This window comes from Protomyctophum bolini, assembly GCF_963924005.1.
Source record: "Protomyctophum bolini genome assembly, chromosome: 22".
Taxonomy (NCBI): domain Eukaryota; kingdom Metazoa; phylum Chordata; class Actinopteri; order Myctophiformes; family Myctophidae; genus Protomyctophum; species Protomyctophum bolini.
The window spans coordinates 4,910,925-4,926,549 of NC_137883.1; the positions used below are offsets into that span (position 1 = coordinate 4,910,925).

General features: G+C 41.5%; 1 protein-coding gene across 1 annotated transcript in view; it reads right to left on the reverse strand.

The window, feature by feature from the left end:
* ambp (alpha-1-microglobulin/bikunin precursor) overlaps window positions 1-15,625 on the reverse strand; it is a gene marked incomplete at both ends in the record, with an annotated part of 15,842 nt that extends 217 nt beyond the window's left edge. The window contains 8 exons of the mRNA XM_080755497.1: window positions 3,263-3,433; window positions 3,578-3,745; window positions 4,603-4,690; window positions 7,549-7,604; window positions 9,164-9,265; window positions 10,026-10,133; window positions 12,914-13,022; window positions 15,491-15,625. Coding sequence (XP_080611623.1) covers window positions 3,263-3,433; window positions 3,578-3,745; window positions 4,603-4,690; window positions 7,549-7,604; window positions 9,164-9,265; window positions 10,026-10,133; window positions 12,914-13,022; window positions 15,491-15,625 — 937 coding nt within the window. The remainder of the gene's footprint in view (window positions 1-3,262; window positions 3,434-3,577; window positions 3,746-4,602; window positions 4,691-7,548; window positions 7,605-9,163; window positions 9,266-10,025; window positions 10,134-12,913; window positions 13,023-15,490) is intronic.

Genomic DNA, 15,625 nt, shown 5'->3' on the forward strand with positions numbered 1-15,625 from the left:
ACACAAACATGCACTTGATCCTACTTTGCGTATACCGTATACGGGAGATACTGTATGCAGATACACGATACTGTACATTGCATGAAAGAGAAAAGGGGAAGAAATACTGTGTATAGGACAGTGAGCGGATCTAAAGGAAACACGAAGAAATAAGTAAAAAAGAAAAGCTGAAACAGCATTAACACAAAATAATAATGAGCTGAAACATTTCCATATTATGGAGTCATACTGTAGATGTCATCATCATCGTCTGGCTATTATAGGGATCAGATTTAGTGCGTTTGATTCTGATGTGCTATAGAACCCGTTTTGGGGCGGGAACCCCTTTTTGGTGTTTTAAGCATTATGTTATGCTTTAGCTGTTGAAAAATAGCAGATCTACACGCTCGTAGCGCGGCACCGAGTGCCGCGCTACGAGCTTGTAGGTCTGCTATTTTTGAAAAATTGTGAAAATGTGCCTCAAATCTTTGAATATATATTCTTTCAGAGTTTCAGTTTTTACCTCAAATATTTGCTTCTGGGGGGTCCCTGGAACAACATATTTTCAGATGGGGTCGGCGGCATATTACATATAACACACACCTCTCTCTCTCTCTCTCTCTCTCTCTCATTAGCAGGCAACAGTGCAGCGCTATCCCTCTCTCTGTTTCTGGCACAACAGCGCCCCTACTGGTACTCATAGTCATATGTATATATATTAACCAACACACATAGGCACATAGGTGAACGTGGACATTGCTGTTCCTTGGATTGGTTGCACCACTCAAAAAGATTGAAGTGATATGCATTCTTTGAGGGAGGGGGTCAGGGGCATTCCACGGGTGGCCATGTCGTAGAAGGAGAATTTACCTGTATTTGTGGGTGGTACCAGATTGTTGTTCACGCTCCCTCTAGTATTGTAGCTGTGGGAGTCACTCACTTTCTTGAGGGACGGTATAGCCCTTTTTCGAGGTAGTTAGTCAGGGTACTGAGGGGCATGGAGGGCAAGGCTGCTTTTACAATTTTGAATGTCGAACCCATTTTCTATTGCTTAACTTTGTCTTCTACCCGGAGCCAATTTACACTAGCAAAATGGGTTGGAAAGAGGTGGGTCATCATGGCCGCCCCTATAGGGCCGAGAAGTAGTCAAATTAGTTTGTTTTGAGAGGTCTGCAAGCTTAGTTTTAGTCGACTAAATCTAAAGGTGATTTAGTCAACTAAAATGTGTTTTGGTGGGCCTTGATGCCGTCATAATGGCTCATTTTTACACTTGCTGCGACGTGTTGTGAGCTTGTAGATCTGATATTTTCAGCATGCAACCAAGTGTAAAATGTCTTTTACTTTATACTGGATCTCTTGTCCACCAGTCGCTTCCTAACATTTCAGTCTATAGTTTTTATCTGTTGACGGAATTGTCGACATTTTTCGTCTTGGTTTTAGTCTCCGAAAACAACAGTGGTTGACAAAAGAGGAAATTCTGCCCAGGAATGTTGTTCTTTTTGATCAACTGTTTTTGATCACCTCTGTTGCCATGCAATTGCTTTCACCTGTCAGCTTGTTGTCGACACCATAGCTCAAATATGTCATCTCTTCTTTGCCGGAGATTACTATGTCATCAACTTTAACCTTGGAAGTCATTTACGTTGACCTTGGTGAGGGAATGTTTGGAACCGAAAAGAATAGACTGCTTGTACCAAGATGTAGTGAGAGTTTGTTATCGGTAAGCCAAGTACGGATTTTGATGAATTCCGAAATGAGAGCCTCCGCAAATTGCATTTTGAGTGCTGAGTCGTCCGCAAATGAGAACAATTTTTTTTTTTTTACATTCAGCATTCATGTCGTTAATGTAAAGGAGAATCATTAACGGCCCAAGTATGCATCCTTGGGGAACCCCACAGTTCACTGGGAGGGACGAGGACATCGTTCCATTGATGTCAACCGCTTGTTCCCTTCCCTCCAAAGGTAGGATTTCAATCAGTTTATTCTTCAGCTTGTCCAGTAGAATTGAATGATTTACAGTGTCAAAAGCCTTTTGGAGGTCCAGCATGACCATGCCACAGAATTTGCCTGAGTCTATACCTCACGCTTGATGTAGTCGTTCAAATACGATAGGCCTGTGTCAGTGGAGTGGGTTGATCTGAAGCCGGATTGGAATTAAAACAGCAGTTTACCCTCGGCGAGGTATAGCTGTTGATTTGTTCTTGAATTATAATCTCTCTAAAACCTTTGAGATGGAACAAAGGACTAGGGCGGTAGTTGCCAGGTTCTTTTTTGCTTCCTTTCTTATATAGAGGGATTTCTCGAGCCAATTTGAAGTCTCGCGGGACGTGACACTGACTGATGGATATACATTTGTAACGTGGGTTACTCTATGGGAGCAATGGAGACAGCTTGCGTCTCTGAGGAATCTGGTGGGGATGTGGCCTTGTTTGGCTGAAGGGCGATGAGAACCTTTTCAGCACATTTTAGATTAGAATGAGAAATGCGTATTTTTGAGCACCTATAGTTTCTCATTGTGAGTTTGGACGTGGCCGCAGAGCCATGAAGACCTGTCCTGGATGTGGGGGAAAACAAGTTTGCTGACAAGTGGTGAAAAAACTGTTAAAACCGTAATTCGCCCCATAACCAGTTTGTCAGTGGTGAAATTATGCTGAAACTTTCAGATTGGGCTGAATTCTGTCGCCACAGCCTTGATTATTTGCCTCCCAGAGTTTTTCTGGCTTTTGTTGGCTTCAATGTTGTCATTTATTACAAGTTATTTTCCTAGTGGCTCACCTGCCAATAAGGAGCCCCCTTTGGGAGGAGAGCGCCTCCTCACCAATCAACACTAATCACTGACAGGTGATTAGTCCCAGAAGAACAAGAACACATTTAAATCTACAAGGTATCGTATCACATTCAGGCAAACCTTTGAATGTGTTTATTGGTGATCTGCAACAGGTGTGTAGCCCGCAAAGACACTGTCATTGTTATAAAATCACGATTCATTTTTATTTATCTCTATCTTGCATCCGTGTGATGCCGGGGTTTGGGTCCGTAAATTGTCTCTTCATTTCATGCTGGCAGTAGTGTGGCCTCTTCACCTGTAAAGACAAAATACATACAACGTTACCACGCTGCACATATAGACTATACATATAGGCCTACAGTATGTGTATTTGTTTATGCTATGTTTGCTCATGCATATATATGATTGTACAGTACTGTGTCTGCATGTATTTGTGGGTGTGTTAGCTGTTTTGAGTTTCCCTTTCTGCGTCTTCCTCTTGTTCATTCATCTCACCTTTGACTACACCGCAGTACTCTTCACACTCGGCCTTGCTGTAGAACTTGTTGCCATTGGCCTGGCAGAAGCCCTTTTTGTAGGCCAGACACAGACCGCTGACGGAGTCGAAGGCCCACACTGGTGGCTGGCCTTTACAGGGGGAGGCCGCCATCGGCAGGCGACACGCAGCTAAAACGTATAGACATAATGTATAGGAAGAAAGAAAGAGAACAATATAGTTGTGTGTAATTGTTCTGCGAGACAGTGTAAAAACAATGGAACCGCATGCTTTCCTCTCCGTAGTCGCGTAAACAATATGCAACCCATACTAACCCTCGGTACGACAGCTCTGCAGACACTCTCTCTCGGTGGCGAAGTTGTTCTGGTTGCCCAGACAGCCTCCGTAGTTGAACATTTGGCAGCTCATCGAGGAGGCGTTGTAGAAGAAATGCTGCACCATCCCAAAACATGGCCCCGCATCTGGCGCTGCCTGACAGGACTCTGTGGAGGAGAGCAAGGGGGGGGGGGACACAAACAGAGAGTGAGAGTGAGTCGATTATGAGAGAGATTTCTTTTTTTAAATACAATGAAGTGAATATGAAGCAGCAGTTACAGTCTATAGGCGACATGAATTTGTTTCAACTTGGCTCACCGTGAGTCTTTGGTCTGAACTGCGGGCTTAAAGGGATAATTCAGATTTTTTTTTTTTTACTTAAACTGTATGAAATACTTGCCATTAATATAGTGGTTGCCAACTGTATTAATTGATTGCCCCGAGTCCCGTGGTGGGAGTTCTGCTCTGGTTTTGGTAAATATTAAGTAGTTCCGGTCATTTTGTGGGGGGGGGGGGGGGGGGCACATTGGCCACGCAGTAAAAGTAAATTAATTCACAAAACTAACGTAATTTGTATTGTTGACCTATTTCTAACTTTTCATTTTTTGGGGCGTAGTGATATGGACACAAAAAGCATAGTTCCGTGCAATAGAGGGCTAAAAAATGAACGGAAGTTGCACTAATATTTTAGAAATAGGTCAACAATACCAATGACGTTAGTTTTGTGGATTAGTTTACTTTTAATGCGTGGCCCCCATGTGCCCCCCCCCACAAAATGACCGGAACTACTTGATATTTCACCAAAACAAGAGCAGAACTCCCACCACGGGACTCAACCAACCATAACCAGAGCAGAAATCCTGTACCACAGGACTCTGGCAATCAATTAAAACAGCGAAAACAGGTGAACCTTCTGCAAGCATAGGCGAACAATCTGCGTAAATAGCTATAGCTATATCTAGATCTGCGACGCGTTGTGTGAGTAATATAGTGGTTAACTGAAACGAGAATGATAGAGTCCTACCCGGTCCTTTGAACATGGGTGCATCTTCTCCCATACCAGAGCCCTCTTCTGCAGGAAACGCGAGAGGTACCACACTTCTCCTAAACCTCTGAACAACAAGCACAATCGAAACGGACACAGTCAGAGACTATACTACAAATCTAGGTATTTTAACAAAGTCAAATAGTGAAATTGCTAAATGTTCATATTGCATTGAAAGTCCCGCACGGACCATTTTGCAGGTTGTGTCCACATAAGCTCGGGTCCACACATGCCGCTATGGACCAGAGCTAGTGTCCACAATAGAGACGGTCAGGAGGTTTCTCAGAATGTGTGGTTCTATCAGAGAGCAAACGGTGTGCAAACACTTGCATGTGCAACATGTATACTTTCCAGCAGTAACTAAGTACTTGTACTTAACCCTCTAAGACCCGCATTAATTTCTACTTGCAAAAAATAGATTTCAACCTTACTACTACTTTGTACTACTAGGACTAAGACTAAAAAATATGTTAAAAAGAAAAAAAAAAAAAAAAGTTTGATGAAAAATGTATAATAATTATATAATAAATTAATAATTTACATTTGGGGGATATCTTTCACAATAATGAATAAAACATGTTCTAGACATTCTAAATGACCACAAAAAAACATATATTACAATTTTTTTACCTACTTTTATTAGGGTAAAGGTCAAAAGTCTTATGTTAAAAGAAATTCAAAATTGCACCGGTCCAGACATTTTTTATTTGTGTGAATTTCAGCCTCTGTGGGGGGTGTTCATATGCAAATATCATGACCAATGGCATTGAAATGGCATTGCAATGAACATCACTGATGACGTTTAGGTGAAAAAATAACAGAAAATAAATAAATAATTAGTAATTAATTAAAATAAAATTGTTGCTAAAAAGCAACGCTGGGTCTTAATGCGTACAATTTAATAAGTACAATTTTGAGGTATTTGCACTTTACTTGAGTATTTCCATTTTCCAGTACTTGTACTTCTACTCCCACTACATCTCGGGGGGCCAGAATTTGTACTTTTACTTCACTACAATTATTTGAAAACTTTAGTTACTTTGGCGATTTTACATTTTGATTAGAAAACATACATTTAACCACTTCAACCCTATATACATTTTGGCCATTTGCAAATAGCCGATCTACAAGCTCACGATGCGTCGCAAAGCTGCCGATACTTTTGTACTTTTACTCAAGTACATTTTCAATTCCGTACTTTTACTCGTAACAAAGTGGCTCTAAATGGCAGTATTGGTATACTTTTTACTTAAGTAAGTACTTTTTCCACCACTGCTTTCCAGGTGCTCGCTCATATCGGAGAGGTCACACAATGGTGGTTATAATGGGGTGTCTTGTGAGAGCCATATTTTATTTCTGGTATATTCTACGGCTACTACATCACTAGAGGGCATGCATGGTCATGAAGGCCAAGGCTGACTTAATTAATATTACTTAATTAAGCAATATTACTTAATTAAGCAACATTACACGAGAGGGTGTCCTTTATCGTCATTAACCCATTCTGAACGGGAACCCATTTTGGTGTTAGCATCATGTTATGCTTTAGCTATTGAAAAATTGCAGATCTACAAGCTCATAGCGCGCCACCGAGTGGCGCGCTACGAGCTTGTAGGTCTGCTATTTTTGAAAGATCGAAGAACGACTGACATTTTTAGAATCTGATCTCAGGTCAGAATGGGTTCATCAGACCAGTGTGTGTCCAGTGGAAACCTCGTATGAATCTGATCTCAGGTCAGAATGGGTTAATGCACACCTGCGGACAGTTCCGAAAGGCATCGCAGAGATGTCCCAAGAAACTAGCAATAGCCCTATAGCGTCACCAAGTCTTCTGCGCTCTTGGAGAAAAAAAAGCACGGCTGAATGTTTTGATTAGGTGTTCCAATGTGGTGGTTAAAGCACGGCTATAGATCGCCGTTTCAACCAATCGGATTGCTTCCTCGAAGCCGACCTGCTGTTGTATAATGAGCTGGTCTCAATCTATAGGGCAGGTGGTGTTGATTGGGGAAGATCAAACGGTTTATGACTGCATGCATGTGCTCTCTATATGCTGTGCCTGTCTTTTGGACTGTAGAGAATTAATAGTATGAACTATAACCTTTTTTAAGAGCATACGTCTGAACGACCTATCTCATGAGTCATCTATACAACCAGTCGTGGGTATAAGGTAAAGGACTTTGACACTACTACACTATATGTCTCGGGGCGCCCGCTGGCCAAGCGGTCCAGGCGCATGCCACATATTAGGTTCCGGCCTGACAGCGCGTCGCGTGTTCGAGTCCCGTTCATGGCGACCTTTGCTTGCGTGTCTCTCCCCTTCTCTCTCTCTCTCTCTCTTTCCTGTCCTGTCCGTCTTCCCTGTAACTATCAATAAAGGCACAAAAACAAATCTTTAAAAAATCTAGATATATATAGGCCTATATCTCCTGTTGTGTTTATAGCAGATTACTCACTCATATGTGCACTTGCAGTTTGGGTCAACTCCAAAGCAAACTCCACATGCCCCAACAACACCCCCAGTGTCGGATTGGTGGTTAGACTGGCATTTTCGACGATACCGACATGAGCTGATATGACAAATAAGGGCCGATACTTTTCCGATACCGATACAGTATCGGGACATCTCTAGTTACAGTGCAGATGTGAATGAGTATTACCCGAGGCCAAATGAACCAAGGTTGCAGTTGCATGCTTACGTCGATGGATGATCTATGTCACTGTTCCAGATATACTTTTATACATATTGTTTTGTGTGTAAGAGGGTCCCCTACCTTTAAAGGCACTTTTTTTTCTCCCCAAAACTCAGTGATTCTCAAGAACAAAATGCAATTTTGCGAGTGTTTCTTTTTTCCTTTTCTTTTCTATTTTCCAAACCCATTCTTTTCAACAAGAGGGATACGATAAGGGGAAACAAATGATACGTACCTGAGGCTCAGGTGCTGTCACTTGCTGTATCGCCTGCTCTCCTGGAACGCACTCACCTGTGAAGAGAGAGATGTATTATCACTGGTGCCAGTGTTGTTTTCGTCCACTAAAACCAAGACGAAAGATGTTCGCCGACTACCTTTTTTCACTGACGAAAACCACATGAAAACTTTAAGCTATGATGACTAAAACCAAGGCTAAATATGTTGACAATTTCGTCAAGAGATAAAAACTAGAGTGAAAGGTTAGGAAGGGACTATAGTGGACAAGAGATCCAGTATGAGTTACGAGATCCAGTACTTACGAGTTACACTTGGTTGCATGCTGAAAATAGCAGATCTACAAGGTATTTTCAGCAAGTGTAAAATCAGCCATTTTGACGGCATCAAGGCCCGCCAAAACACATTTTAGTCGACCAAATCACGTGTATAGATTTAGTCGACTAAAATCTCATGACATTTAGTCGACTAAAACTAGACTAACACTAAGACATTTCCAGGTGACTAAAATGTGACGAAAACTAAGTGAAAACTATATTCAAGAGACTAAAACTACTAAAACTAAAATAGAAATTTGCTGCCAAAAACTGACTTGACTGACTGGTACCCCAAAATAATTGACGAAACATTAAGATTGTAACGATATAAAATAAGAAAGAAAGAAAAGGTCATGGAGTTTGTTCTTTAAAACTTCAAACTGCCTCCCCCTGGCCAGCCGGGGCGCCTGATGGAGGGGAAAGGAACCGGTTGGAATAACGTGTTCCTTCCACGCGCTATACGTCCAACCAGGGAAACTCCCCCCCTGTCAGGTGTAAAGGAGCAACTTGGACACTCAAGCATGAAGGGAGCATGAGTTCAGTCCGTTGTTCTCCCCTTTGTCCCCCATATATGGGGGACTAGGTTGTACGTGGAGGGTGTGTAGAGCCCAGGATCACATTAGATGATTGACACAGGGGTGAAAAATGGGTTACAAAATCGTGGGATAAAAAAAAATATATAATATATTATATATATATTTAAGTATTAACATAATGCAGAGAAAATGTACGTTGTCGGATCATTTAAAAACATAATATGAGAAATACTAAACTGCACTGTTCACTATACAGTTTACAGTTTATTTATCATCATGGACACTATAGTAGTACTGTTGTGAGAATGTGTCATGTGCAGTGTTGTAGCTAACGCCCTTTTACGTCACGTTACGTTATACAGTACCTATAACGAAACTACTTTTTGCGGTAACTTGTAACCTAGATATAACGCTTTACATTTCCCCCACTCCGTAACGGCGTTATAGTTATTGTGCGCGCGTTAGCCGCGTTATGGCGTTATGTTATTATGTCAACTTAGCGGTATGTGATCCAAGTGAAAGGTCTCCCCGTCGTCTCTGATGTAACCTGACTCTGCCAGATGGGGGCGGCATTGGGTTGTGTAGCAATTATAAGCTTCTTGGATCTGGCAGAGTCAGGTTATCTCTGATGTGCCATAATTTGATTTTGGGGCATCTAAGCTCCTCAAGCAGTGTGTGTGCGCACGCCTGCGTGTGTGTGTGTGTGTGTGTGTGTGTGTGTGTGTGTGTGTGTGTGTGTGTGTGTGTGTGTGTGTGTGTCTACCCTTGTTCTTAGAAATAATGATGTTGTCGTCCGTCATCCCCTGTTCCCTGACCAGTGTCCTGAAGTCATGCAGCACGGCGTCCCTCACCTCCATGGTCCGACCTGGTGGAGGAGGAGATCTTCAATCTTAACCCGTTCTGACCCGAGATCAGATTCTAAAAAAAAATGTCTTCTACATCCTGACAGTTTTCCATTCTGACCTGAGATCAGATTCTAAAAAAAGGTCTTCTACATCCTGACAGTTCTCCATTCTGACCCGAGATCAGATTCTAAAAATGTCTTCTACGTCAGTCGTTCTTCGATTTTCCAAAAATAGCAGACCTATACAAGCTGCGCTATGAGCTTGTAGATCTGCTATTTTTTAAATAGCTAAAGCACGACATGACGCTATAACACCAACATGGGTTAATAAATATGGGCGTGTGTGTGGACCCGGACACGACCGACATTTAAGAATTGTAATATTATACAAAGAACGTTTAAACGTAATATAGAAGGCTGACGACGCTGAATTATTAAGCTTTCAACGGGCTATAAAATCACACCCGTGTGAAGTGAGAGGAGCTCTTATCATCGTACATTATTCATGAGGTAAAATGGACAGACACTATATGGGCTATATCTTGCCTTTACCCTTAACCCTTAACCCTTATCCCTAAATCCCTAAAAAAAAAAACTTTTAAAAGCTCATGGCCGCTATTTTTTAAAAATCGAAGAACGACATGACATAGAGAAACATAGCTTTTTCAGAAAACTGTCAGGATTTGGAAGATATTTTTTTTCCAGAATCTGATCTCGGGTCAAAAGGGGCTAATATTCTATACTAAAATTCTGATAAATTCACGGGAGGATTTCTACTCACTGTACAGCTTGACGGAGGTTCTGTTGTGTCCGGACATGACCATTATCACTATGGCATACTCGTCGTAGTTTGTGTGGACCACGTACGCATCGGCCTCAACCCCGAACTCTGTTCAGGACAATTAAGAGCACGCACACGGGCAAACGCAACACAGCGGTGAGTGTTCCTTCATCTATAACAGGGGTGGTGCAACTTTGACGATGGAGAGGGCCACTATATTTCCACACTCACTCCTATATTAGGGCCACATATTACTGTCGTAGCAAAAATAGCCGATCTACAAGCTCAAAACGCGTCGCAGCGCGACACGTTTTGAGCTTGTACATCGGCTATCTTTGCTATGTTCGAATTGAAATCTTATAAATCTTTGCTATTTTTGAATTGGAATCCTGAAAATGAACATTTTCATGTCATTTCAAATGCCTTTAATTATATACTTGCGTTGAAGCGTTGAGCTTACTGATTTAGACGTATAAAGTCTTATTAGTATTTATTTAAAGCGGGCCCTGTTTTGCATGTCGTGGAATTGTAAACGGCTGAAATCAATATTATATCAGTATTCTGACATTAACCTGAGGGGCCACATTATTAAGTGAAGGTGGGGGCCGCCAGTTGCCCACCCCTGATCTATAACAAAAAAAACAAACATAATATCTGTGTTGAAAGAGAGAGAGAGAGGGTAGGTACCCTCACAAAAACATGCAGTAATCCTGGTCTCTAAACTGCCTCCCCCTGGCCAGCCGGGGCGCCTGATGGAGGGGAAAGGAACTGGTTGGAATAACGTGTTCCTTCCACGCGCTACGTCCAACCAGGGAAACTCCCCCCCCCTCTGTCAGGTGTAAAAGGAGCAACTTGGACACTCAGGCATGAAGGAAGCATGAGTTAAGTCCGTTGCTCTCCCCAGGTTGGCGGAGGGTGTGTATAGAGCCCAGGATCACTGTAGATGATTGGCACAGGGGTGAAAAATGGGTTACAAAATCGTGGGATAAAAAATATTAAAAAAAAAAGAAAGAGAGAGAGAGAGAGGAGGAGGAGCAGGAGGATTATATATAGTTAATGACAAGACATACTCTGGAAAGAGAATCGTCCTGGAGTGTCGGTCAGCTGATAATCCGAAGTGATAATCTGCTTACATTGCCCATGCCTATAGAAAGAAAGAAAGAAAAACCACACATTTGGTGCGTGTGTGCGTGTGTGTTTGAGCGTGTGCGTGTGCGTGTGTGCATCCTGTATTTGCCTTACCCAGTGTTGGAACTTACATTAAGTCCCTTTACATAAAGAAACTACTTTTTGCTGTAACCTTTAACGTAACTCTTTCCATTTTCCCATTCTGTAACGCCATTATAGTTACTGTGTCACTTTCAGTAGAGGGCGTCAGTCCCCAGGTTCATGTATTTGTTTAGTTGCATTGAAATCACCATAGGAGGATTTTTAGATTGCTTCATGTAAGAACTGTGTTTGAACAATAAACATGTCACCCCGGCCGCTTCACTCATATGGATATGACTGACAGAAAACGCTAATGTTACTGCTGCTGAATTAGTTACATTTTCGCTAGAAGCAGACTGTATCATAATATGAGTGACTGACTGTTGCAAACGATACAGAGACACCTCCCTGACAATAACGCCGAGACAGCTTGTTTATTTTTGGACCACAACGCTTATAGTAGACGATATTAAGATCACCCCATGTTATTCTCCATAGAGAAATTACTTCCGCGAACCAGGGGAATCGAAGGGATGAGCGAGTTACGTCAGGACTTCGGTGCTCTATGGGTGAGTTAGTTACCCACGTTATACGTAAAAGAACCGTGTTCTTTTCCTGTTTTTTCCTCTCTTTTGGCAAGTAGAGCTTAAAACAACTGTAGCAGTGGCATTAGGGACAATTTTACTGAATTGGAAAATCGTGTATATCTTTAGTTTTTCTTTCTCCTTTTTTATATAGGGTGCGTTCGGAAATGCGCCCCTGAACGCACTGGTGTGCTCTCTTGCCGTCCGCTTATTTGGTGCACTCGGTGCGTTGTCGTTCGAAAATCCAGTGCGCTGCGCAACCGGGTGTGCCGAGTGTGCCCACACTGATAGCGACCCTAACCCTGAAGGTGTCGGCGGTGTGAATGCATCACAGCTGTGGTCGTTCGTGATTAAGGCACACTGTTGACGTCACCGCCCACCACACTCAACAAAACTGACCATAAAGTAAAGTAAAATAACTATGGTTACTTTCATAATTTAGTAACTATAGTAAAGTAATTAGTTACTTTTATAACTAGCCCCATTCTGGGCGGGAACCCCTTTTGGTGTTATGTTATGTTATACTTTAGCTATTGAAAAATAGCAGATCTACAAGCTCACACAGCGCGCCACCGAATAGAAGCAGTGTGATCTTGACATTGAGACGAACAAAAGGCCAACACGTATAGAAATCACATAGAAAATAAATAAACACCAGGTGTTTAATGGGATAATGCCATGAATGAAGTGAACCGAGAGCTTGTGTAGGTCTGCTATTTTTGAAAAATCGAAGAACGACGTACACATAGTTAAAACAACAGCTTGTTCAGAAAACTGTCAGGATGTATAGAAGATTTTTTTTTAGAATCTGATCTCAGGTCAGAATGGGCTATAACTATAACAATTTTTTTTAAGTGGTGCAACCACTTCTACATCCAGCTTTGTCCGTGTACCTGTGTACCTGTGTACCTGTGTACCTGTGTACGTGTGTGTATGAGCACGAGTATGTTACATATTTATAGCAGTAGGGAGCGCCAGAAACAGAGAGAGGGGTAGTGCCTTGGTTCACACAGGTGTGATTTTTTTAAAGTAACTTGAACAACACTGCATGGTCTCACCTCAGTCCAGTTTGTGTCATCATGACGTTTCCCTCGCCATCGGCTTCCAGCACCAGGGAGCTAATGGCGATCTCCCCTAGGTGGCGCTGCTGCTGCTTATGGGGACACGTGTTCCATCGGGCCACGCTGTACCACTTCCCCATCATCTGGTTGGAGGAGATATAAGGAGCATTGTTGAAATATATTTACACTTTCATTATCCTGGGCTTCTATATATAGGAGCCCGTTTTTTGGTGTTTTCAAAGCATTGTGTTATGCTTTAGCTATATTGAGAAATAGCAGATCTACAAGCACCGAGTGCCGCGCTATACGAGCTTGTAGATCTGCTATTTTTTGAAAAATCGTGAAAATGTGCCGCGCCATCTTTTTCTTCTTATTCTTTCAGAGCGAACTTTTTTTTAACTCAAATCTTTGCCTTTGGGGGGAGGGGCGGGTCCCGGTCCCCGCATGCATGGAACAACATATTTTCAGATGGGGATCTATAATACATTCTATATACATACATTAATTCTGGGCGGGTCCGTCCTTGACATGAAAAAGGTTGAGAACCACTGGCATAGAAACATAGGTATTTCTTGATTCATGATTTAGATGACATCTTTAAAATATTAGGTCTTTGTTTATTTGCATTTGCAGCACAGTATAGGCTGTTTCACCACTAAACTGATAATACACTGTACATTAAGACAGATAAAAATATGAACTAATGACGACATAGTCTCTGGTTCTCAACGTGAGTCCTCCAGATCGTAATTATGTATAAAAAACATAATTAAAAAACGTCCCATTAAAAAAAATATATATATATAATCAAAATTAGTTATATTCAGGCCAACTGTGTTATTTTTTTTACAGCCTAAAACGCCTATCGGCTTGATGAGAAGTATACCCGATGAAGTGTGTTTTTAATTCACTTTTTAGTAGCATTATACTTAGATTATACATTTTAATTGTTAAAACACTTAATCAGCATCATGGAGAACAACAACGTCACAGAGAGAATAATTATGGGTCATCAGAAGAAGACATGGACGTGGCCAGCAGGGGGCAGTAGAAACGGAAGGAATATAGAAGCAGTGTGATCTGACATTGAGACGAACATAAAGGCCAATTAACCCATATAGAAATCACATAGAAAATAAATAAACACCGGGTGTAATGGGATAGAATGTGCACAGAAAATATAAATAATATAAAATCGAGTCGGTCGGACACACGGTTCTCCAGAACCACCACAAAATAAAAGGCCTCTGGTCGAGCTCTCTATATATGGACCTGGCCTTTTCTGACATCACAACATATTTGGGCATGCCCATGACAAACACAGAACTCCATATTTAGGAATAAAGGGACACAGAGAGACAGGTACTGAAATGTCCTGCATATATGGGCGTAAAAGGGACGTATAGGCCTACTCTGACACGGGTGCAACGGGTATTGCATTAGCCGAGTGGGGCAATGGATGTACAACTTCCCTCGTTACCGACTCTTTTTTTAAATTATTAAAAAAAAAAAGAAATTGGATACCCATTAGCTACTACCTTAGTAGCAGCTATACTCTTCCAGGGGTCCACACTCCACACATAAAATACATTACAATTACATCATATGAAATGACATTTTACAAGACTGTATAAGAAAAAACAGTTAAAGAAATAAAATACAACTAAATATATAACAAGTGATTAATAGAGTAGCCTATACCGTTACAGCACTGTGAAAGATGTTAGAGCACCATGGATTGACCAAGATCTGAAAGAATGCATGGATAAAAGAGATGTGCGGCAAAAGGGGTAGCAAATATGACTGGCAAATGCACTGCAAACTGAGAAATCAAGTCATGAAGTCAAGTCACCAAAACAAATAGGTACGAATATGGTCTAGTAGGATGGTCTAGTAGTAGTAGTAGTAGTAGTAGTAGTAATAATAATAATAATAGCAATGACCATATAGCACCTCAGGTGCATGGACCAGTAGTAGCCTATATATAATAAAATAATAATAATAATATATTTTTTTAAAGTTAGCTGAACTCAATATAAGGTCATGCAAGGGCTTCGAAAGTAATACAATTATTGTTTAAAAAAAAAAAAAAAAAAAAAGTATAGCCATTCAAATATAACATTCACCTGGATAGGAAGCAAATGAGACAGAACAACATGCTTATTTCTATAGGATGCACATATTTAGTCCTATAGACCACGGATATAGACCCGTGAGTTATTTTTTGGTCTTGACCCATGTAGCAATCTTTAACGCATTTCGACCCGAGGACGATTCTACAAAATGTCTTCTAAATCCTGATATGTCTCTATATAATATATGCCCATATGGTTCTCAAACTATTTCAAGTCAAGGTCAAGGACCCCCCTGCAGAATTATCTGTATTTGGCCAGTCGTTCCAGGGGACACCCCCCCCCCCCCCCCCCCAAAAAAAAAAAAAAACCTTCACTGTGAAAGAATATATTATATAGTCAAAGATTTGCCACATTTTCGCGATTTTGTTTCTCCAAAAATAGCAGACCTATACCAAGCTCACAGCCTATATGAGCTTGTAGATCTGCTATTTTTCAATATAGCTAAAAGTATACGTCTTTTCCGTCCTGCAACTCACCCTGCTCAGATCAAAGTTCTCCTGCGTGGGGTAGAGGGGGTCCGTGGGCTGCACGGGCACCGCCTGGAGGGTCCACACGAACCCCAGCAGCACCACCAACAACAACAACAACAACCGAGGAACCAGATTCGCCAT